General features: G+C 51.1%; 1 protein-coding gene across 4 annotated transcripts in view; it reads left to right on the top strand.

Annotated features, from left to right (window-relative positions):
- Positions 1-9314, top strand: part of TXNRD2 (thioredoxin reductase 2) — a 102796-nt gene extending 93482 nt beyond the window's left edge. For all 4 annotated transcript variants that reach the window (XM_058281847.2, XM_058281845.2, XM_058281848.2 and 1 more), the window contains 2 exons: positions 1698-1921; positions 2983-9314. In XM_058281847.2, coding sequence (XP_058137830.1) covers positions 1698-1821 — 124 coding nt within the window. In that variant the 3' untranslated portion in view covers positions 1822-1921; positions 2983-9314. The remainder of the gene's footprint in view (positions 1-1697; positions 1922-2982) is intronic.
- The last annotated feature ends 15756 nt before the right edge of the window (positions 9315-25070 follow it).

The raw sequence follows: 25070 nt of genomic DNA, 5'->3' as shown, positions 1-25070 counted from the left end.
GGTGGGGAGGGGTGCAGGGGGACGTGGGCCTGTGGGCAGAGAAGGACATGGAGGTGGGCTGGGGCAGGAGAGGCATGTGCTACCACTGGCTGGAGAAGCTGCCAGGGGCCTGCTGGGGCCGAGGGTCTAGGCGTGCCACAGCCTGGCTCCTTGGGTGGCTCTTTCCCCTGCAGTTCCCATAGGGTGGCTCTGGGGCCACCCTGGACAGCCTCGGGTCCTCTCATAGCCCCAGTCAGGGAGATGAGCAGATTGTGGGGTCAGGGAAGGGCTGGGCCCAGGAGATGGGACACCAGGCAGCCTTCACGTGGCACCTGCCCCAAAGCTATCATTGGAAGTTTAGTCAAAGGTAGCAAGCAGAAAGATGCCCGCAAGCCTGAAGCCCAAGCGGGGTCCAGCCTGGAGTTGGTGAGCAGCTGTGAGTGATTCCTGGAACCCCACCCACAGACTGCTCCAGCCCAGGAGGTCCTTGGGTCCGTCCACCCTCTGGCATGTTGACACTATTGCTAGAACCTGCTCCCAGCTTTTGGAACAATTTCTAGAAAGGCCTTTTCATCTGTGGCAGCCTCAGTTTATAATGCAACAGCAAAGGGCTGATTTTCTCAATATGCAAAGAGCTCTCATAAGTCAACAACAATGATAGTAGTGTGACAAGCCCAGCGAATAAATAGACAACATGAATGGGCAAGTCCCAAGAAAAAGAAAGTCAAACTAAACAGTCAAAAGCTGCTGAGCATTTAAACAAGTCAGTGGAGGGGTGTGAACTGGGACCACCCACTGGTGACCTTCTGTCCATATTTGAAATGCACGTACCCTTCCTTTACATGAGAAATTTCTCCACCAAATACATCAACATGGGGAAACAAAGATATATGAACATCTGTTGCAGCCTGATCTGTAATAGCAAAAATTGGAAACTTTTATCTATGCTGTGCACAGTGGGTAGGCACTGCTGAGTATATGGGGGTGGGGGGGTACATGTGTGTATCCAGAATATGTACAGGGTCCCTCAGCCCAGAGCCCTTTGGCAGAGAGCAGAGGGGCCTGGGGGTGGGGGGAGACCAGCCCTGGGACCCCTACCCACCCCAGTGTTCCTTGTGGGACAACAGGCCGAGGCCAGATCCCCTCACCCACAATCCCTCACCCACCCCCATTGGGACTCGGGGCGTGGCAGCAAACAGAGCAGATGGGTCCCAGCCTCCTGCGGCAGAGGCCAGGGGTCAGATGTTAGGACCTGTGAGACCTGGGGGGGGGGGGCTGCCAGGAGAGAGTCAAGCTGGGCCAACGGAGGGCCAGGAGCGGGGAGACTCCCGTCAGAAGAGGGCTCAGCTGGCCAAGGCCACCCTGCTCACACATTTGTCATGGCACAAGCACAGTTCAGGCAGGGCCTGGAAAGAAGGAGGCACTGAGCTGGGCAGGAGGGCCAGGGGGAGCCGTGTCTGGGGGTTTCAGAGCAGCAGGAGGGCAGGGGGCTGGGGACCCAATGGCAGGAGCCCAGCCAGCCAGTGCAGGACCTAGGAGCTCTTGCACAGTGGAACGAGGTGGTGAGTCTGATCAGGTGTTGCCAGGTATTCCTGGCAGCCAGATGGAGGAAAGGGGGTGGGGGGCAGGGGCAGCAAGGAGTCCGGGTGACGTCTCAGGTCTTCCCCCGTGAGCACGCCTTCCGGCGCTGACTTGTCCCCCCCCACCTCCCCACACAGGTGTGGAGCCTCTTACGCGCAGCTGATGCAGACGGTGGGCATCCACCCGACCTGCGCCGAGGAGGTGGCCAAACTGCACATCTCCAAGCGCTCGGGCCAGGACCCCACCGTGACGGGCTGCTGAGGTTAAGCGCCGGCCCTGCCGGGGCCGTGGGCACATGGCACTTGGGGCCCCACCCCGCCGCTGCTCCCCAGCGCCAGAATGCTCGGAGACCCAGGTCCAGGTATGCACGGGCCAAGGGGTCCGGACTTGAGGCTGGAGCATGGGGAGTGGGCTGCGGGGCGCACCGGGACCCGCTCTAGCCAGGCGCGGGGTACAGCTGCACCAATTGCCTAAACAGTTGAGCTCCTCGCTCAGTGCCCAGTGCACGGGGCCGAGGAAGTGCAGCCGGCTTCTGTCCATCCATTACCAGCCCCCCACATTCAAAAAGACCCCCCACGCCGGCTGATGCTCTGGCAGGACCACAGGGTGTGGACAGGCCTGAGCTAAGAGGCCTGTGGGATTATCTGGCTCCTGTTTCTCTCTCGCCCAGAAGGTGGAGACGCTGCCCCACGCACAGCCTCCCGCCCGCCCATCTGGCTCGGTGGCTGCTTTTCCAAAAGCCAGACAGGGCAGGGCGGCCAGGAAGCCTCCGGGAGGTGGGAGGCGTTTTGTTCATCACCAAACCCCTTCCCGGGAGGAAGAAATGAATCTTCCCTTCCCTGGTCTGTGCCCCTCGCCCAGGGGCTGGTTACCTTCTCTCTGAGCAGAGCCTGTGGGAGTCAGCCCGGTCCATGGCCCCTCCCAGGGCGGGTGCTGCCCGCCACCCCGTCCCCCACCCTAGAGCTGAGTGGAAATTGTACTCAGCAGCGAGCAGGCCCTCGGAAGACGCGGCAGTCCCGTGGGCAGCAGGAAGCCCTGGGCCTTCTCTGGGGGTCCCAGGAGCCTCATACCAACCACAGCTCTCCCGAGCCAAGGCTGCCTTTGATACGGACAAAGAAAGGATGTCCTAAGGAAGCCCTTATCAGAACATGAAACCTCGCAGAGCTGTTTGGTTAAGAACCCTGGGGAAGGAAAAAAAAAATTTGCTGTAAATTTTTTTATCATTTCAAAATATTTTCATGACAGCGCCACGCTTTCCCATGATGCTATCTACCAGGGGCTGTGGGGGTGGGGTGAGCGTTTGGGCAGAAGGGACTCCCTGGGGGGGCTTGTCCTCTGACCACCCAGCAAAGGACTCGTGGCTGGGTGCTGCAGGGTGATGGGGGCCACCCTGGGCTGACCCGCCCCCCACACCTCTTACAGGTCTGCCAAGAAGTCGCTAGGCGATGCTGAGAACCGTGTCGCCCGTCCTCCCCGGGGGAGCCCGGAGACGGTGAGCATGTGGCGGCGTGTCTGGAGACTGCCCATGTGCCCTGCAGGGACGGCTGTCGCACCCCTTCCCTGTCACACCCTCCTGCCAGATGATGACGACCTGTGCAGAAACCCACCTGTGGGCTGCCAACGTCCGAACCCCCTGGTGTTCCTCCAGTAGCAAATAAAGAGGTGTCTTCCTCCATGGGCTCCATCTGCAGTGTCCCCACTGCGCCCCCAGGACTGCCCGGAGCCAGCCCCGGGCCCTCCTCTCCCCTGGAGCCCTCAGCCCGGGGCACCCCCGGGGTCTGCGCACGGCCGTGGCAGAGGGGCTGAAAGCCCGGCAGCGGCGGGAGCTGGCGCGAGGCTCTCGGTCCCTCGAGCGCCAGGCGCTCGTGACGTTTCCTTGGTGGCCCCAAAGTCAGGGTGTCAGCCAGTCGTAACGCCAACTCGGCCCTTCGAGCTGCCAGGCCGCGGGGAACCCGTCAGCACGGGGCCGCGGCTGTCAGTCACCACGCAGGGAGACGGCGCTGACAGCGGGCGGGCAGGGCCCGCATTGTGCTGGGGCTTTCGTGGCGGCTAATCCCGTGTCTTCCTAAAGAAAACATCACTTAGTCTGCCGGCCCGGGAGCCTTGGATAGGACCCTACTTGTCAGCGAACAAAGGAATGTCTTTCCACCTTAATGGGCCCAGTGACGCCCTAAGACAGCTCGACGCACGGGGAGCACTCAGACGCCCAATTAAGATGCCAAGTGCTGGGCTGGTGCCCTGGACAAGTGCAGCGCACGTCCCATTTAACGCTCGGCTGGTGACGCGCCCCAGCTGCAACGAGAGGCCGTTCGGAGCCGCCCCCCTGCTGGCCCTGCCTCACCAGGCCCCAGGGTTTCCGGGCCCTGGAGGCAAAGGGCACGCATCTGCGGATGTTGGATCACCCCAGGGTGTCCTGGCACCTGCAGGAGGGGCCATACCGGGAACCAGGGAACATTTCCATGGCTTCCTTTTCTTTTTTGTTTTCTCCTTAATTTTTTTTTTTTTGAGGTACCGGAAATTGAACCCAGGACCTCGTACATGGGAAGCAGGCACTCAGCCACTGAGCTGCACTCACTCCCCAATGAAAGTTGGATTTTTTGTTCGTTTTGGTTTTTAGGAGGTACCAGGGATTGAACCCGGGTCCTCGTACATGGGAGGCAGGCGTCCCACCGCTTGAGCCACATCTGCTCCCCGTCCTTCATATTTATTGGAATCTATATAAACACAGAAGTTCCCATTTTCACCATTCACCATAACAATATCCACAGCGTTGTGCTACCATCACCACCACCCACCACCAAAATTTTTCCATCACCATCTGTTGCTTTTCGTGGTTATGAAAAATAACGCAGTTTATTGAGGGAAACTCTGAGCAAATCGCTACAATTTTGTGGTTGTAAAATATCATGCAGCCCAGCGTGGGAAACTCGGTGCAAATCAGACGGACCCCCTGCCCACCCCATCATGGCAGCCAGAGCCACCCACACCCCTCCGCTCACCTCCCCTGGCGTCTGGGGTGTCCTCGTGCCACCCACAGCCCGGCCACACCCAGTGCCCAGGAGGGAAGCGGCTGTCCCTGGGTCCTGCCCCTGCCTCCCCACCCCAGCCTGACCTCCGGCCTGGGGAGGCAACAGAGCCTTGCGGATGGACCCCCACATCTGCCGCCCGAGGCCCCACCTGGCTCCCAGCACCAGGTTGATGCCTCCTGGTAAGCGGGGAGCGGTAACCACCCCCCTCGGCCCATCTGCAGGCGCTGGGCGCCCACCTCGGGCTCAGGTAGGACCCTCCCCCCGTGGTGTCAGGGCAGGACCCCAGGGGGACACTCATGTCTAGTGAGTCCGATGAATTCCAGGGGGAACAGATCCGAGGAGCTGGGTGGGTGGCGGCTCCTGTCCTGCGGGTCCCTGGGGTTCTTCCTGCCCCCCCTTCCCAGAGGAGGCTGGCTAAGGGGGAGGGAGTTGCTGCCGACAGCCCCGCCCCCCCCACCAGAGGGTGTGCGGGGAGGGCGGAGGCGGGGCTGGAGCGCCACAGGCCAGGTGCTCTCCACCTGGCCCCGGGCGCCTTCCCGCCGCCCGCGCATGTTTTTATGGTGCAATGAAAATATGATTTTAATTCCTTGGATTGTTCCGTGTAACCTGCAATTACCCCCGCGACGGCCTGCACGCTCTGCCTGTGGCTCAGGTTGCGCAATGACGCAGGAGGGAGGGGAGCGGGTGGGGGGCTGCCGCCAGGGCCCAAGCCTTCCCCTCCGTCTCCCTCTCCCACTTGGCAGGGGGTGGGCCACCCTACCCCTGGCTGTCAACCCCCCCTTCTCTTCCCCCTCCCCCAGGGTCCCTCACCGTCCCAGGCCTGCCAGGTCCCGCAGACGAGGGGTGACAGGCAGTTACCAGGGGCCAGACTGAGGACCAGTGGAGGGCTCGGAGGGGTCCCTGAGGAGGGGGCTGGGGACTGACGATGGGGTGAGGAGGGGACATCAGCTTCCAGGAGGCAGCTGAGATGCTTGGGCTGCCCACCACCCCATACTCTAGGCGGCTGATGACCTACTGGGGACTGCCCCTTGATGGCAGGAGCTAAGGCAGCCACCCTGCTCCTCTGCAGCCAGTGCTTTCCCATTGCCGTGGAGACCTGGCACAGTGTATAATCACCCTGTGCTGCGGCTGGGCCCACCAGGTGGAGTCGCCCTTGTGAGAAGCCACCCCGTGCCAGGCAGCACGGTAAAATCCCTGCTGTTGCTTGTCACTCAGCATCTCGGGACACGGGCTTCGCCTTACCTGGGTTGCAGCCAGTGCTGACCATGGGGCCTGAGCTCAGGTGGAGAGGCTCCGGGCCGCTCTGAAGATTTCTGGGAGAATGGAGAAGCAGGCCCTGGGAGCAGGAAGGAGGCTGCCCCCTCCTACCCACTGAGGGCCCAGCTGCCTTCCAGGAGCCTGCAAAGGGCATGCCCGGGGACGACTGGGCAGCTGTGCCAGCTCAAGAGACCCACTGTCGCCAAGCTCCCCAGCCCATGTTCAGGCCCCGTGTGCACAGACACCGCCCACCCCCACCCCCAGGTCAGGGGGTGCTCTCCGTGCAGCTCCCCCGCCAGGAGCTCATGTCTCTCCCTGGAAGCGCATGCGATGTCTGGTTTTTACGAGTAGGTATTGCAAGGAGCTGGCAGCCACTGAGCTCCGGCTGCACTGGGAGGCCGGGGGTGGGCCTGGCTGCCTGGGGAGCCACTTTACGCCCCCTGGCCTCGCAGATCCAGATGCAGCCCAGGCGGATTCCTCCCCCCCGGGTCCCCAGAGAGCCACTTCTCTCACGCCTTGCCTCGCTGCCAGCTCCCCACCCTCCCTGTCAGCACCCATGGGTGCCCTCCTCGCCTTCTTGGAGCCTGGTTGGGATGGGCCTGGAGAGAATGTGGGCCGAGCTGCTGCTGGATGCCCAGAAGCAGTGTCGGTGCCCTGTCCCTAGTCAGTCCCAGGCCTCCCCACCTGGCACATTTCCCAGCAGAGCCAGCCCCTGGGTGGGTATATCCCCCACCCAGATGGCATGGGAGTTGGCACAGCTGGGGCCTCTGGGTCCCGGAGGCGTGGCCTGAGCGTCTGTGGGGCCAGCCCCTCCCTCCTGGCTCCAAACTGGCCTAGGCGTGGCCTTGCTGTCCAGTGCTGGGCCTTGGCCTTCCCTTCACTTCAGACCAGGCCGAACTGGGGTGGAGACTAGAATCCAGGACAGGGCAGGGGACCAGTCCACCCAACTCAACACCAGGTATCTGGCCCTTGGGGAACTGCCCGTGGGCCCGAGTCCTGCCAGCCCACGGCTTCTGGTCTCCCAGGGCTCCCCCTGGCCAGCCGCCCGGCCCCCAGGGCACTGCATCGCCTCCCACTCGGGCTGGAGGCCGGCTGGGTTCCCCTAGATGTGGCTCCCGGGGCTGGGATGGAGCCCCAAGGAGTAGCCTCAGGGCCTGCCTGGAGGGTCCCACCAGCACAGAAGACCCCCCGCCTGAGGACCCCCGGTTGAGAAAGCCCCTGCAGCCTGTGGGCTGGCTTGTCTTGCCTTCCCTATCCTCCCCCTCCCTCCCAGAGCCGCCCCCCATCATCCCCTCCTTTCCTGAGACCTCCCCTTTATCTCCCAGCCCTCCCCCTTTATCTCTCAGCTCTCCCCCTTTATCCCCCAGCCCTCCCCCTTTATCCCCAGCCCTCCCCCTTTATCTCTCAGCTCTCCCCCTTTATCCCCAGCCCTCCCCCTTTATCCCCAGCCCTCCCCCTTTATCTCTCAGCTCTCCCCCTTTATCCCCCAGCCCTCCCCCTTTATCCCCAGCCCTCCCCCTTTATCCCCAGCCCTCCCCCTTTATCTCCCAACCCTCCCCCTTTATCTCCCAGCCCTCCCCCTTTATCCCCAGCCCTCCCCCTTTATCTTTGGCCCTCCCTCCCCATCGTTTCCTCTTGATCCTCCCCTTCCCTCCCCCTCCCTCTCCCTTCATGCCCAGCCTCCCCATCTGTCCTCTCCCCACTCCTGATTTTTCCTCCCAAGGTACTGGTGCTGGTTGCTGGTGCCAGCCCTGCCTTGGAAAGGGAGCCCAGAGCCAGGTGGGCCTGGGCCCAGGTAGCCCTGTTGCGTCCCACCCATCCATCTCAGCCCGAGCCTTTCTCACTGGACGTGGCGTGGCCCTGGGCTGCCTTCTGTCCAGGTGGGGACATACCTAAACGGAGATGAGCGCCACGCCCTGGTCGTCCTCCCGGAGCTGAGGACAGGCAGGGAGTGGTTAGGTGGGGCGAGGAGGAGCTGCGGCCCCGTGCTGTTGGACTCTGCCTCAGAAACCCAGGACAGGACCCCCAACAGGGTGGCATCACGCTGGCCAGCAGAGGTGGGCCTGGTGCCGCTGGCCCTCGGGGAGCTGGAAACCACCAGACAACTATCCTAAGATTCCCCAGCAGGCGAGAACCGATCAAGTGCTGGTGATCTGGGCACCCAACAGAAGCCTGGGTCCATGCCCGCGGGTCAGGTCCCTCCAAGAGTGCATCTGTGAGTGCGGAGGGAGGACGGGTGCTGGGCAGGGCTGGGCGACGCTGTGAGGGGTGGGCTCCGGGGGCTGCCATGCCTGTGTGGTGGGACCCCAGGGAAGGACCACCTCCCCACCCATCCCTGCCTCCCGTGTCCGGAAGCCCCCATCTGCCAAGAAAGCAGCCATGAGTTGCACCTGCCTTGAGCTGCAGCCCTCAGCCTCAGGGACGGGAGTGGCCACGGCCACATCTCCCTCAATCTGTCCATGCCCGGTGTCACGAGGCCCCAAAACTAGCCATCGCCTGCACGGGTCAGATCCTTCCAGAAAGAGGAGAGACAGAACTTTGGGCCATTTTATAGAGTGTGCTTCCTTTTTTTTTTTTACACTTACTGGAAGATTATTAATATATCACTATATACTACTGTGCATAGTTTGCTTTGGTTGTATTTCTGTCTAATATTAACGTCTTGTAGCATTACTCTTTTTTTTTTGGTCACATTACATTTTCTTTCTGATTAATTCAGTTTTGTTTGTTTTTTTTTACTTTTTCATTTTTCTATCTTTTTTATTATTTTTTTAACCTTTTACTATATTTTGGTAGCATAGCTACAGCTCAAAGTTCCCCTTTCATCACATCCAAGTATACAGTTCTGTGCCATTAATTCCATTCATAGTCTTGTGCTATCATCACCAGCACCCATGACCCACCTTTTTCTTCACCTCCAGCAGAGAACCTCTGTACCCAGTAAGCAATAAGTGTCCCCATTCCCTTCTCCACCACCCCGGATCCTGGTCACCTGTAATCTATTATCTGTCTCTATGAGAATAGCTTATACTAGGTATCTCATCTAGGCAAAATCAGTATTTGTCCTCTGGCATCTGGCTTATTTCACTGAACATGGTGTCTTCAAGGTTCGTCCATGTCATCGCATATGTCAGAACTTCGTTCCTTTTGATGGCGGAATAATATTCCATGGTCTGTATAACCCGCATTTTGTTTATCCATTCACCTCATAAGGGACGCTTGGGGTGCTTCCACCTTTTGGCAATTGTGAATTATGCTGTGATGGACATTGGTATAAGACTCTTTCTTTTTATTTTATTTTTAATAAATCAATTTCATTGATACATATTAATAAAGCCTACACTCCATCCAAAGTGTACAATCAATGATGTTTGGTATCATCACATAGTCATGCATTCATCACTTCGTTATTAGAGCATTTTCATTATTTCAGTAATAATAAACAACAAAAAATTCATCACCTCTCAATCTCTCCATGCTTCCCCTGCTGTAGATAGCAGCTATTCCTGGCTCTTCTAAGACTGTGTTTCTTGATCCATGTATTGGTCAGCAGCCGGGGTTCTCCAGAAAACAGAACCAATAGAAGAGATAGGGGTGTGTGCGTGTGTGTGTGTGTGTGTGTGTGTGTGTGTGTGTGTGTGTGTGTGTGTAGGGAGAGAGATTTCTTTTAAGGAACTGCCTCAGGCAATGGTGGGGACCGACAAGTCCAACTTCCACAGGACAAGGTAATTCCAGTATGCGAAATATTGTAGTCTTCAGTCCAGAATCGGTAGGGCAGGCTGGAAACTCAAAGAGTAGAGGGTATGGCCTTGAGGCAGCATTGTGGTTCTGGAAACCACAGTTATTTGTTCTTAAGTCCTTCAACCGACTGGATGTGGCCCACTCACATTATAGAGAGGACTCTCCTTTACTTAACGTCAAGTGATCATCGAGGCTAACCCCATCTCTAAAATACCTGCACATGGGAAGCAGGTGTGACTTAAGTGACTGGGCTCCCATCTACCTTTTCTTTTTTATTTATTTCTCTCCTCTTCCCCCCCCCCCCACCCCCCGTTGTCTGCTCTCTGTGTCCATTTGCTATGTTTTTCTGTGTCCGCTTGTATTCTTGTCAGCGTCACTGGGAATGTGTGTCTCTTTTTGTTGCATCATCTTGCTGCATCAGCTCTCCATGTGTGCAGTACCACTCCTGGGCGGGCTGTGCTTTTTTTGCACGGGGCAACTCTCCTTATGGGGCACACTCCTTGCACATGGGGCTCCCCTATGCAGGGGACACCCCTGCGTAGAACAGCACTCCTTGTGTGCATCAGCACTGTGCATGGGCCAGCTCACCACTCTGGTCAGGAGGCCCTGGGTTTGAACCCTGGACCTCTTAGGCAGACACTCTATTAGTTGAGCCAAATTCGCTTCCCCCATCTACCATTTGGAGGTCCAGGGTTCGAGTCCTGGGGCTTCCTGGTGAAGGCAAGCTGGCCCATGCAGTGAGCTGGCCCAAGAGGAGAGCTGGCCCATGCAGGAGAGCTGGCCCCCGCGGAGAGCTGGTGTAGCAAAATGACACAACAAAAAGAGACACAGAGGAGAGACAATAAAAGATGCAGCAGACCAAGGAGCTGAAATGGCACAAGAGATCAAGCACCTCTCTCCTACTCCAAAAGGATCCGTTCCTGGTGCTGCCGAAAGAGAAAACAAGCAGACACAGAAGAACACACAGTGAATGGACACAGAGAACAGACAGCAAGCGCAGAAACAAGGGAGGAGGGGAATTAAATAAACAAACCCTTAAAAAAAAAACCAACCCTGCACAGCAACCCAAGGCCAGTGGTTGACCAAAGACCTGACACCATAAAATTTATCCTCATGATCCATCTGAGCTTGACTGTGGCCCACCAGGTGCGGCCTTCATACCTAGACCTGTGTCCGCAGGGCACAGCTCAGCCCCGTACTTCCTGCGGCCCAGTGGAGTGGACCCGCCTGGCCCACCCTCATTTCTGATGCCCGCTCTTCCACGTCCCCATGGACGTTCCCCAACCTCCCATTCTGCCAGCCCTCACCGAGCGCCCGGCTCCCCACAAGCGCTCAGGTTTCTGGCCCTGCCGCCTGAGAGTGCTCCAGGGACCTGCCTGTCCTGGTCCTGGGCCAAACACCTGGCAGCAAAGGGGCCAGCCGCCTCGGCCTGCTGGGCCCAGCAAAGCGTTGGAGGGCCTGAGCCCGGCCTAATCCCAGCCTGATGCGCTTTATGGTACTCAGGTTTCCCTAATCCCGAAACCCAAGCTGGGGTCCAGGCCACCTTCCCGTCGCCCTCCGAGCGGGCAGCAGGGCCTATACCAGCGGGCTGCAGGGAGAGTCCCACCCTGTGTGCGTTTTGGGGCCTGCAGCTGAGCCCCAGCAGGTTCTCCTGGCCCTTGCTCCTGGACGTTAGGGACAGGACAAGGGAGCTGGGCATCCCAGGGCGAAAGTCTAGACTTGACGGGCTCAGGAAACAGCCAGGCCCCGGAGCTTGCGCTCCAGCCTCTTCCCAGCAGGAAACGCAAAGCCAGGGGCAGCGATGGGGGAGGCAGGCCCAGCTCTAGGGTTTCATGACACAGTGATCAGGCCTTGTGGTTGCACCAAGTTAAGCTTCTCTCTCTCTCTTTTTTTATTAATAAAATCGGGATCTCTTTGGCTTATAACTGATCAAATAACACCAAAGGCTTGGGAAGAAAGTGAAACCATAAACAAGAAATGGTGTGACCTTGTTACGTCACAGCTGTGGGCTGGAAGCTGGCTGGGCCCAGATCCCTGGCCAGACCAGTGGCCCCCAACCCCACCGGGGCACCCAGAGCCCTGCACAGGCTCCCTCTTTAAAAAAATTTTTTTTTCCATCAGTAAGAAATTTACTTGTTTTTTAAAAAAATTCAAATGCTGACATTGTCCAGAAAAATTTAACAGGTTTATTTATAATTGTTATAAAGTCGAACTGTTGAAATTTGTTCACTGAAACACTGACTTGCATTTATGCTTTATGTCCCTGCATTTATATTAAAAATTCACATACAAATGAAAATGGAATAACTGCCAATACCTGATTTATGTCCCTTATTTTTCCACTCACAATCATATACTTAGGCACCCTTTTTTTCCCCCTTAGTTACCTTTTGATCCCCTGGGAAAAAAATATCTAATGTTCAGAACTACCAATAACAGGAAGAAGAGGGAAAAAAACTTTTTTTTTTTTTGAGAATGAAATGCTTCCCATCGTAGTAGTTTTTTTTTTAAACATAATTTTTCATAGTAGATTCTTTTTTTTTATCTTGAAAGTATTTTACTTCAGATTGAAAAATGAACAGCTTCCATACTGTTCATTGTAAGATACAAGCACCTTCTCCATATATACTGCGTGCTTGCTGGATGCCTTCTGGCACAACTGTTACATGTTTGGCATGGATAGCACACACATGGCTAGTATCTTCAAACAGCCAACCAGGGGAAGTGGACTTGGCCCAGTGAATAGGGCATCCGCCTACCACATGGGAGGTCCGCAGTTCAAACCCCAGGGCTTCCTTGACCCGTGTGGAGCTGGCCCATGTGCAGTGCTGATGCACGCAAGGAGTGCCATGCCACGCAGGGGTGTCCCCCGCGTAGGGGAGCCCCACACGCAAGGAGTGCGCCCCGTAAGGAGAGCTGCCCAGCGCGAAAGAATGTGCAGCCTGCCCAGGAATGGCGCCGCACACACAGAGAGTTGACGCAGCAGGATGATGCAACAAAAAGACACACAGATTCCTGTGCCACTGACAACAACAGAAGCAGACAAAAACAAGAACACGCAGCAAATGGACACAGAGAACAGACAACTGGGAGCGGGGGTGGGGGGAAGGGGAGAGAAAAAAAAAAGCCAACCAGGGGAGCAGATGTGGTTCAGCTGAGCACCTGCTTCCCACATGAGAGGTCCCGGGTTCAATCCCTGGCCCCCATACCTACCTGGCACCCACTGGGCACCTGACCTCCTTTACAGACCCGCTGGGACTGTAACCTCTTGGCACTGCTCTGTCTCCAGCACATGCCCGTTTGCCTTTGTCTGCATCCCTGGACCTACCTGCCTACAGCTCTCCCAACTCCAGGGTATCGTTGGTGCAGCCAAGTTCCCTCTTTACAATTTTCTGTTTCCTTTTTTTTTCCTTGGAGGTGTCGGGGATTGAACCCGGAACCTTGTATGTGCAAAGCAGGCACTCAGCCACTGAGCCACTCCTGCCTCGCTATAATTTTATTTTTGAGGCACACAAGTTGTGCTTGGTGAAAATGGCTGATGGCACCTTGTGGGTCTTCAGCAGTTTTGAAGAATTTTCATAGTCATCAGCTTCCCCACAAGAGACAAGACTCACTCCTGAGCTACAAGAGGTTGGTTTGGGGGACAGAAAAGTCTGTGAGGAGAGTAAAGCAGCAACATCCGGACATCTTTTCTTCAGGCCTCCCACCTGATGAGTGAGAAGACCAAGGCCCTGAACCCCAGGAGACCCCAGGGGTGTGGTGGTGGAGCGAGGCACAGACGCTGCCCCCCCTAATGGGGAGAAGGTAAGCGGGAGGCGAGACTCCACAAGGTTTCAAAGGCGCATTGTCTGCCCAAGGTGGCGGGAACTGGGCTGAGTGATTATGATAATAAAGTTGGAGCAATCGGCCAATGGGATGAGTTTCCATAGCTTGGGGGAGTATTTGAATTTCAAAGTCCTTGGGAGGGAGACAGTGTATAAATGGACTATGTTGTCCATGTCAGCCTGTTCTGTGCAAGTCAGAGTTTCCTACCCGTACTCTTCTCAGGTACCAGGCATGGTGGGTGGGAAACAGCACCAGGAGACAATGTGATGAGCCCTGGCTGCACCAACCCAGACCAGCTCCCGAGTCCCCCACCTCCAGGGGCTGCCGTGAGGACCCGATGCCTGCTCCGTAAAACCAGGGGCTGCTCCTCCACTGCTGCCTTGGGATTTCTCTTGCAGAATACATCCAGCCTTGCCGGGCCTTGATGCCTGGGCCCACACTGTTCCCTCAGCCCAAAGCCATGTGTCCACCCTGGCTAACTACAACTTGTTGGTTGAAATTTGTGCAGTGACTCCCACTAATAAGCCTTCTGTCTTCGTTTACACCAGGGCTGCTTATGACACATATCACAGCATATCACACATTGGTTGACTTAACAGGAATCTCTTGACTCACCGTTTTGGAAGCTAGAAGTCCAAAATTAGGTGTCAGTAGGTTCGTGCTTTCTCTGAAGTCTTTAGGGTTCTGGTGGTGGAGTGCTGGTGATCTATAACTCAGTCACGGTCTGCATCACCTGGTCATTGCCTCCTTCTGTCTCCTAGACTGCTTCCAAATTTCCTCTGCTTCTAAGACCTCTAGTCATATTGGATTGCAACCCACCCTGATTCAGCTTGGCCTCACCCTATTAACATCCTCAAAAGTCTTATTTACAAATGGGTTCACATCTATGGGACAGGGGGTTAGAGGACTTGAATATGTCTTTGTGGGGGATGTAATCATCCCTAACCCCTGCCCCAACACCCATCAAGGGGAGGTGGTGGCTCAGAACTCCCATGAAATGCTCCCTTTCTGTCATTGTGCTTCTCTCCCTTGCCCTGAAAGGACCCCCCTCCTTCATGTCTTCATTCCCAGCAGGGTACCTGGCACACAGGGGGTGCTCAAAGCATGGCTGACAGATGAACACTGGTGTTAAGGTTTAAAGTTCTGTTTTCCTAAATTTCTTGGTGCCCCGCTCTGCAAGTTCTGAGGATGCATGCACATTTGCTGCTTTGTGGCTGTAGAGAGAGGGGCGCAGCTTAGAACCTGACTCAACTCTGCCAATGACTCCCTTTTGCTTACCTCCTCCTGGTTTCATCATGCTGGGGCCACATGCCATGAAAGGTGAACAGGACACCAAATCTGCTGCAAGCATTTTGTGGAACCCTGAGTGTTATAACCACAAAGGCAGACACAGCTGGATTGTTGCTTGTATAAACAGATGTACAGAGGTACTGGTCTGGGTAATGACTAAGTAACTTGTAGAGGGCTAACCCTGCCCCAGATAGCAATGATAGCCTCTAGACAAAACAAAAAGGACAACTGTTTTGAAGATGTTGGTGAGCAACCAAAAGAAGACAGAAGCCAGGGGGGATTGAACCACAGAAAGAAGGGAAAGCATTGGGTAAGATCCAAGTTCATGTGGCTTTTCTCCTGTGTGTATTCAATCAGGTACAGACTGGATGGCTGGAATGTGACCAAAAAGCTGTAGTCGTATTAGTATAAATGGAGTTAGGGTTAGCTAGAGTGGCTAGAAATGAAAGAGAAAATCCCAGGAAGCAGGTAGCCACAAAGGAGGAGAGGCACCCAAAACATTGCAACTCTCCTCAATCCTTGGCTGACTTTTGAACTGCATGTGCATGAACAAGACTCAAGGAGTCCAGGAGGAAGCTAATAGCTGGAAGGCTGAAAGACCTGAGCAGATTTTTCAGCTGCTGCTTACTGCAGCAGAAAGTGTAAAAAGAGTTTGAGTTTCAAGTCCTGCACAGTAAGAGGGGCTGTGCTAATGCCTTGGGCTCCCCACTGACACCACAGAAAAGCCATATCTTAGACAAAAAGACTACATCCCAAAATTAAAGGATATGCCTTAGGACCGAGAGTGAAAATGAGACAGATCCACCCAGACAAACATAAAACCAAGCTTCCAAAAATTCAGAGTGTAAGGCCAATAATTTAACTGCTAAAACAAAAGAAGACAACATAACCCAGAGCCTCTGCAAAGTATCCTCTACAACGTCCAGAATGCAAAAAACAAAAAACAAAACAAAACAAAACAAAAACCATAAAAACACGCAAAGAACATGAAAATGTGATTCCTCACCAAGAGGAAAAGCAGTCGATAAAACAAACCCATGATGACCCCAGATGTTGGACTTAATTTAAAAGCAGCTATTATAAATATGTTTAAGACTCAAAAGAAAAAAGTGCCCATAAAATGAAAAGAGGGAATTTCAGCAAAGAAATAGAAAGTATAAAAGAGTACCAAATGGAAATTCTAGAACTGAAAAGTACAAGAACAAATTAAAATTTCACTAAATGGATTTAAGAACAGATTGATGATGGCAGAAAAAGGGTCAATGCACTTAAAGGCAGATTTTTAAAATTTTTCTAATAGAAAAAACAGAGAGAAACAAATTTTTTAAAACAGCCTCCGGAGCCTGGGAGACAATAAAAAGTCTAACATAATTGTAACCAGTGTCTCAGAAGGAGAGAAGAAACAGAGAAAGCTACAGAAAAGAATACTTGAAGGAATAATGACTTAAAATTTCACGATTTGGTAAAAAAAAAAAATCTACTTACAGATCTAAGAATCTCAGCAAATCCCAAGCAGAAAACACACCTAGGCACTATAGCCAAACTCCTGAAAACCAAAGATAAAGAGAAAATCTTGAAAGCACCTAGTGAAATAAGGGCACGCTGCATATAAGGAATACTAGTACGACAGATGACTGACTTCATGGTAGGAAAAAAATGTAGGTCAGAAGACAATGGAACAAATTTTTTATGTTCAAAAAGAAAAAAAAGTCAATCAAAAAATGACCATGTAGTAAAAATAGTATTAAAAAATGCAGGTGAAATAAAGACTTTTGAGGATAAGTGACAGCCAAAATAATTCCTTACCAGCAGACTCACAGCACAAGAAATGCTGTAGGAAGTTTTTTCAGGCTGAAGGAAATTATACCAGATGAAAATGTGGATTAACAGTAAGAAACAAGGAGTATGAGAAATGGTAAAAATATAAATAAAATTTTAAATGCTATCTTTTGCCTTAATATATTTTATTTAAAAGATATAGATTGCTTAAAACAAGAATTATAACAATGCATAGGTTTATTTGAATGTAAAACATATAAGAACAATGACAAAAAGATGGTTATAACTACAATTGCAAGTTTCTTACATTTAATATGAGGAAGCAGATGTAGCTCAAGTGATTAAGCACCTCCTTCCCATGTACAAGGTCCTGGATTCAATCCCTAGTACCTCCTTAAAACAAAGAAAAAAATGGCACAATATTAAGTCTAAATAGAGCATGATAATTCAAAAAATTAAAAATGCATAATGTACCTCCTAAAATCACCACTAAATAAATTATAAGAGGTACAGCTAAAAAGCCAAAAGAGGAATTAAAATAGAATATTAAACATATTTGATAAACTCAAAAGAGGGCAGAAAAGGAGGAACAGAAGAACAACATAAACAAATGAAATAGATGGGACAAATAGAAAATAAAAAAGTGAAATGATAGACACAAACTTAATCATATCAATATTTATATAAATAAATGGATGAAACTCTCCAAATAAAAGGCAGAGATTGTCATAGTGGATTTAAAAAAAGTAAAATCCAACTATATGATGTCTATAAGAGATAACTTTAAATATAAAGACACATCCAGGTTGAAAGTATAGGGATGGAAAAAGATGTGCATTCCAAAGGACAGTAAGCATTAGAAAGGTGATGTAGCCAAATGAAGAGCAAACAATGTGAACGTCAAGGGAAGAGATATTATCAGAAATAAGGAGAGACAATCATAAATCATGAATATGTATACATCTAATAAAAAAAGTGGCAACATTAAAGTGAGAAATGGACAAATCCACAATCATAGCTCAAGATTTTCAGATCTTTTTCTTGGAAATTGATAGAGCATCTGCTTTAGTCACATTCTTTTCAGTGCACATGGAACTTTCACTGGGTAGACCACACAATGGAGCTCAACAATCATAAAAATCAACAACAGAAAGGTATCTTAAAAATTCACCCAATATTTGGAAATCAAACAACACAATTCTAAATAACCCAGGGGTCAGAGAAGAATTCACAAGAGAAACTGGAAAATATGTTGAAGTAAATTAAAACATTACATATCATTATTCCTGGGAGGCAGCTAAAGAAGTAGTTAGAGGAAAATTTAGAGCTTTAAGGACTTCATGTGGGGCGGCAGACTTGGCCCAGTGGTTAGGGCGTCCGTCTACCACATGGGAAGTCCGCAGTTCAAACCCCGGGCCTCCTCGACCCGTGTGGAGCTGGCCCATGCGCAGTTCTGATGCGCTCAAGGAGTGCCGTGCCACGCAGGGGTGTCCCCGTGTAGGGAAGCCCCATGCGCAAGGAGTGCGCCCCGTAAGGAGAACCGCCCAGCGCGAAACAAAGTGCAGCCTGCCCAGGAATGGCGCCATACACACGGAGAACTGACACAAGGTGACGCAACAAAAAGAAACACAGATTCCTGTGCCGCTGACGACAACAAAAGCGGACAAAGAAGACGCAGCAAAATAGACACAGAGAACAGATAACCAGGGTGGGGGGGAGAAGGGGAGAGAAATAAATAAATAAATCTTTAAAAAAAAAAAGGACTTCGTCTTTAAAAAGAAGAAAATAGTCAAGGGGTATGATCTAAGCAAGCTCCTTAAGAATCCAGAAAAAAAAAGCAAGTTAAGGCCAACATAAATAGAAGGATAAAAACAATAAATATCAAAGTGGAAATCAATACAACAGAAAAAAAAATGGAATAAATGAATAATATAAAATATTGGCTATTTGAAAAAAATCAATAAAATTACCAATATCAGGGATGAAAGAGGAACTATTGTTATAAAGCCTATAGGCATAAAAGGATAATAAAGCCATATTATGAACAACTGTAGTTCAATAAATTTGACAATTTAAGTGAAATGGACAAATCCCTTTAAAGATACTGCCAAAATGTATGGAAGTAGAACATACGAATAGCCCAAAATCTAAAAAGGTAATTAAATACTTCATTAATAACCATCCTATAAAGAAAACTCCAGGCCCAGATGGTTTCACTGATGAAGTCTGTCAAACATTTAAAGAAGAAATAATACCAATCTCATACCAATTATTTCAGAAAATACAGAGGAAGAAGCACTTCTCAACTCTTTTTATAAGACCAAAATTACCCTGATAGCAAAACCAGACAAAGATATGAGAGAAAAGAACATAATAAACAAATATCTCCCAAGAACATAAATGCAAAAAGAAAACGACCAACCAATATCACTAAAGAACACAGATGCACAGAGCGCAGGCACAAAATGGCAAAGTTGGAAGTTTTACAAATGGCTCCCCCTACTTAAAAAAACTGAAAGAGCTGGAAAAAGAGATTGGAATTAACTAGGCGGCAACCCTGGATCCAGAGTAGACAGTTAGAACAACCAGAGGAGTGCCAGAGGAAGCGAGAGGTTGCCAAGAGCTGAGCTTTTGTAAGTGCAAGTGCAAATCAGGAACATGCCTCTGTTTGTCAGCCTCATGACAGTGGCTGCAGAAATGGGTGCGGGATTGACTGTAAAAGTGTGGAAATGGATAGAATTGATGGTAACACATTATAGTGAGAAAAGTAACAGATGGTAAGTGGGATAGTGGCTGAAAGGGGTAGTCTAGGGATGTGCCAATTGAAAGAAAGTTAGAGACTAATCTAGGGACTGAATAACAGCTAATGCAGAGGTGGATGAGGATTGTGATTTGCAAGAATGTTCTTCTATGAACTAGAACAAATGTACTTCACTATTACAAGGTGGTAGGAATATGGTGATGCATGGGGAAAAGACTATTACTGTAACTTATGGGGTACAGTTAACAACTATATTGTAATATTCTTGTAGCAATGTCAAAGAAGGTACTATCAATGGTAAGGGTAAAAAATGGGGGGTTGTGGGGTATATTAGTTAGTCAAAGGGGTGCTGATGCAGAATACCAGAAATCTGTTGGCTTTTATGAAGGGTATTTATTTGGGGTAGAGGCTTATAGTCACAAGGCCATAAAGAGGTGGTTACTTCCCTCACCAGTCTGTTGCCATGTGTTGGAGCAAGATGGCTGCTGATCTCTGTGAGGGTTCAGGCTTCCTCTTCTTCTGAAGGCTCCATGGTCCCAGTTTCTTCTGATCTCAGCTGGAAGCTGCAGTTAGGCTGGTTTCTCTCCCCAGGGCTTGTTTCTCTCTGGGCTCAGCCATATCATAGGCTATCAGGTTCATCTCTCTTCCTGGGGCCTCTGCTGTGTCTATGGAACTGTCTCTACTCCCCTGTGTTCTTCTCCCGTGTGTCTACTTCTGTGTGTCCTTGACTACCAGTTTATCTAGCCTACCAAGGGGCACTGGGACTCAACCTTGCATGCCCTAATCTTAACGTAATTTAATCAAAGATATCAGCTGAATCAAATACATTCAAAAGGTTTCACACCCAAAGGAACAGACCAGTTTACAAACATAGTCAATATCTCCTTTTTGGAATTCATAAATAATATCTAACTCCCACAGGGGGATTTATTCTTTTGGACTAAGGAAATGTTCAAAGGTTTACTGAGGAGATTACTGCACAACTCTGTGTTGAAAGTGAGAGCCCCTGAATGTACACTTTGGATAGAATGTACAAGGCATGGGACTGTAAAACACAGTGAACTGTGTGGAGGAAGATGAACTGTGCTTAACAGTACTGTAACAAATGTACAATAGTAATACATGGAGTCAATAATAGGGGGTATATATGAGGCCACAGCGGTAAGAGTCTAATGATGTACTTTCATAACCAGTAACAAATGTTCCACAAAATGTAAGGTGTTGGGGGAGGGGTGATGTATGGGAATTCTGCACATTATGCATGATTTATGGTAAGCTCACAACTTCTCTAATAAAAATATATATTGGGGGAAGAAAGAAATGGCTGCTGGTATGTGGGCAGGATTCCAGTATGGCTGGTTGGGGCCAGGGCTGAGGGAGGAAACCTCTTCCTCCGAAAGTTGGGGTTGAGGGTCACGGTTGGTCTGGGGAATCCCTGAAGGACAAGCGCAGAAGCTGGCCTCAGTTTCAGCTCTTGGCAGCAACAGATTTTTGACCCCTCAGTGCTTGACTTACAGCCTCCAAAACCACGAGACAATAAATTCCTGTTATTTAAGTCACCCAGGTTGTGGTATTTGTTATAGAAGCCCAAGCAAACTAAGACAACTTTAGGGCAGCAAAAATTTCTTAGGGCATAAAAAGCACTAGCCATCAAAATTAAAAAAGAAAAAAAAAAATCTGTTCCTCAAATGACATCATCTAGAAAAAGAATAGACAAGTGACAGATTGGGAGAAAGTATTACATATCTCTTCCAAAGACTTTTTTATTCAGGGCATAGGCAAAAACTCTTTCAAATCAATAAGAGAACAAACAACTAAAGGAGAATGTGGGCAAAATATCTGAAGAGATGTTTCACAAAAGAAGACTGACCAATGTCAGATAAGCCCAACATCATTAGTCACCAACCTGAATGAGATACCACTCTCTACTAGCCAGAATGGTTAAAAGGACAAAGATCGGCAATACCATGTGTTGGTAGAGCAAAAAATTGGAACTCTCATACATTGCTGGAGGATGTGTAAAAATTCCAGCTACTTTGGGGAACTCCCTATAGCTTCTTATAAAGTTAAATATGCTTCCACCCTATGACCTGGCAAGTCTGCTCCAGTGTGTTTACCCCAAAGAAATGAAAACTTGCATACACAAAAAGAACTTATTTAAGAAAGTTCATAGAAGTTTTATTCATAATAGACCCAAACTAGAAATCACCCCAATGTCCACCACTAAGAGAATGGATAAACTGTGTAGTCATGCAATACACAGTGATAAAGAGAAATGAAATTCACACACACACAAAATTGTATTGAAGTATATCATTCATACATGAACATACATAAACAATAAGTGTAGAGTAAAAGTTGTGAATCTACAAAACAAGCATGTATATTATCACACAGGGTTCCCACACATCACTCCCCCACCAATACCTTGCATTGCTGTGAAACATTTGTTACAAATTCTGAAAGAGTATTGTAATAGTATTACTATTAACTATAATTTGTATCTTACATTTGGTGTATTTTCCCCCGACCTATCCTATTATTTTTTTTGTTCATAGACCATACAATTTATCAAAAGTGTACAATCATTGGCATTTGGTATAATTACAGTTGTGCATTCATCATTTCAATCAATACTAGAGCATTTTCATCACTCAAAAAAAAGGGAAAAAACCACACACAAAAAAAACCATATCGCTATCACACCCTTATGACAGTGCTACTAATTACAAATCCTATGATTGCTTTCACCATTTCTACTAACATGGTGAATCTTACAAATATTATATTGACCGTAAGAGGCCAGGCAAAAGAATCCATGCAGTAGGATTCCACTTATAAATATTTTGTCCAGTATGGGCAAAATAAAGCAATGGGGAGAAGTTTTAACAGTGTTTACCTGGAAAGAATGGAGATTGACTGGCACTTTCCGGACAAGGGAAAGTTCCATAGCTTAATTTTGCATGGGGTGGTAGCTTTCATGCCCCAAAATAAATGAAACTCTATGGTTAGGATCTGTACATTTCATTGCACATAAATCTTCCCTCCATTAAAAAAAAAAGAAGAAAAAGAATAGAAGGAAATCTAGAATGAACACTGGCTTCTAAAGCCACAACGAATCCCCAGGGCACTGGTTCAGATAAACTAGAAGGATCTCTGGGGCATCCAGGCTAACCACAGGGTACAGCCCCAATGGCAGTGCAGAAAGGACACCCTTTTGTGGAAAATGGCCCTGGGGCCTCTGAGAAGGTGCCAAGGGATTTTGGGACTTTCTAGTGGGACAACAAGGTGGCTGGGTGAACAGAAAGACCCGACCACTCCCAGTTCTGGGCTCAGAAGCCCACCAGCTGGCTCTGGGGGAAGGCTCTCACTCAGGTTCATGTGCAAATAGTGCAGGAAGTTTCCGGGGGGACAGTCCCCACCTCTCCTGACCCCTGGTTCTGATGCACGCAGTTGCCGACACCAATCCCAAACACTTCCGGGGCCATGTCCTCACTCCACCATCTGTCCTTGGTCTGATCACCCTCTCTGGGTCACCCCACTCAAGGCAGGAGCAGGGGGTCTTCGCAAGAAGGGGCTGTGGGCTGGGTACAGACTCTAGTTTGCCATTGCTCAGATGAGTCTCGGCTTTCACAAACCCAGCTTTTTCATCTGTGAAATGGGCTGATCATCAGCAGATAAGAACCTTGTCATCAAATGCTGGACACTTGGTGAGCTGTTGGCAAAGTTTGCTGGCTCCACTAATGTGTGGGTAAAAAGGCAGCCAGGATCTAGCCCGTCCAGAAGCTAAAATCATTTTTAAAAATATACTTAGCAGTTGGGAAGGGGATGTGGCTCAAGCCATTGGGTGCCTGCCTACCACATGGGAGGTCCCGGGTTTGGTTCCCCGTGTCTCCTAATGAGCAAGACAGCAAGCTGGCACAATGGGCTGGCATGGCAAGCTGACACAATAAGATGATGCAACAAGGAGACAGAGAGAAGACACAAGAGGAAGACAGAAACACAAGCAGGGAGTGGATGTGGCTCAAGCAATCCGATGCCTCCCTCCCACATGGGAGATCCCGGGTTCGGCTCCTGATGCCTCCTAAAAAGATGAGGAGACACAGAGAGCTCATAAGGAACAGACACAGAAAGCAGACAGCAAGCGCAAACGAGGGAGGGGGTGGAGGAGAAATATAGATATATATATGTACATACATACTTAGAAGAAGGGCTGAAATAAAAAAGCAACTTGGCCTCCCCCCCCCCCCCCACACACACACAAAAAGGCCTTTTCTGACAACCTGGCCCACTCAGCTTAAACTTTTGTGCGAGGCCCCTGCCCACTTTCTGCTGAGTGGGCCTGAGCTGCCTAGGGCCTGAGGTAAGGCGAATTCTCAGGAACTCCCCCTCTCCTGAGGGAGGAAGTTTAAATTATCAGGTCAATTAGGAAGGATACAAGCGAAAAATCCAAGTTTCATTCACACTTCAAGGAGGCGTTTCCTGGCTGGGTGCCACTTTTATTATTTTTGGCAGAGGCGGCTAAAAACCCCACAGACCCCGCGAAAGTACAATGTGATCTTTGATTCGCGTTTCAAGGATCAAAGTCATTGAGTTTGGGTGTAAATGCAGATAACATTTCAGAGACTGTTTCATGAAAGGAGTCACTAGACCAGGACAGAAAGGGAGCTGGTGTGTTCTGTGCGCGTTCGCCTTGAGAAACCATTTTCCAGTGATTTCTGCTGCCCATGGCCCCAACGACCCCTGGCCTGCATCCAGGCCCACCGTCCACAGGGCCTTAGATCTTGGGCTGGGGAGCTGATGGCCTTTCCCCTTGTCTGGGCACTGTGAGGACATGGGAGGTGGGCCTCCCATGCAGGTGACAAGCATCCAACCTCATTCTCTACTGGGTTTTCCAAAGCCTCTGGGTGCTGACTGGGCATGCCACCCGTGGCGGCAGACTTGGCCTGGGCACAGCCCTGTGGGGAGGTCTTGGCAGCCTGCCCCTGTTATCCTCACTGGGTTCAGCCTTGGCTGGGGTAGGGTCAGGGTAACCCACCCAGGAAGAGAAAAACCCACAGGCCCCCTGCCTGCCATCACCCAGGCGTGCAGGTAGAAGGTCCTTGAGGCCGGCCCTGCCCTGCCGTCCCTCACTCTCCCGCGGAGCGATGGGACCCTGAGGCCGATCGGGGAGGGGGCGTCTGGAGTGGAGACCTGCCAGGAGTTGTCCAAGGAACCGACCCTGGGCAGCTGGAGACACTTGACTGACAAGGCGTTCCAAGGGCGCGCTAAAGGGGCCCAGTCCGCCCTGCAAGGTCTAGAGGCCTTCCAGGGCCAGCAACCCCCAGGTTCCATGAACCGCCATGCCCAAACGCTCCCTGATGTCCTCGGCGCCCCGCGCTTCCTCCCCAAGGCCTAGCGTCCCTCCTGACGCCCAGCAGCCCCCGACGCCCACAGCTCCCGGATGCCCAGAGGACGTCACCCAGGGCCGCGATGGCATTGCCTCCTCCGTCTCTGCGGATGGGGACCGGGTGGTCACCAAGTGGCGGGCCACGACACAGCCCACGGTCTCTTCGCCCGGGCCCCCGCCCACCCCAGCATCGCGTTCAGGGACAAGCATAGCTCCCCAGTCCGGATCCCGCGTCTGCGCACTGGGCCCGCCTGGCTCGCGGCACCAGACTCTGCGCGCACTCCCATTACTCCACGCGCTGGCGAGGCCCCACGGCGCACGGCGCAGGCGCAGCGGGACGGACACAAGCACGCGCGCGCGGCCAGGCCAGGAGGAGGGCATGGGGCGGGCCGGGAGGCGGCGCGAGGTCGTACGCGGCTGGCGCGCGCACGCAGGAGGC

This window comes from Dasypus novemcinctus, chromosome 19, assembly GCF_030445035.2.
Source record: "Dasypus novemcinctus isolate mDasNov1 chromosome 19, mDasNov1.1.hap2, whole genome shotgun sequence".
Lineage (NCBI taxonomy): Eukaryota > Metazoa > Chordata > Mammalia > Cingulata > Dasypodidae > Dasypus > Dasypus novemcinctus.
This window is presented reverse-complemented; position numbering and strand designations above follow the sequence as displayed.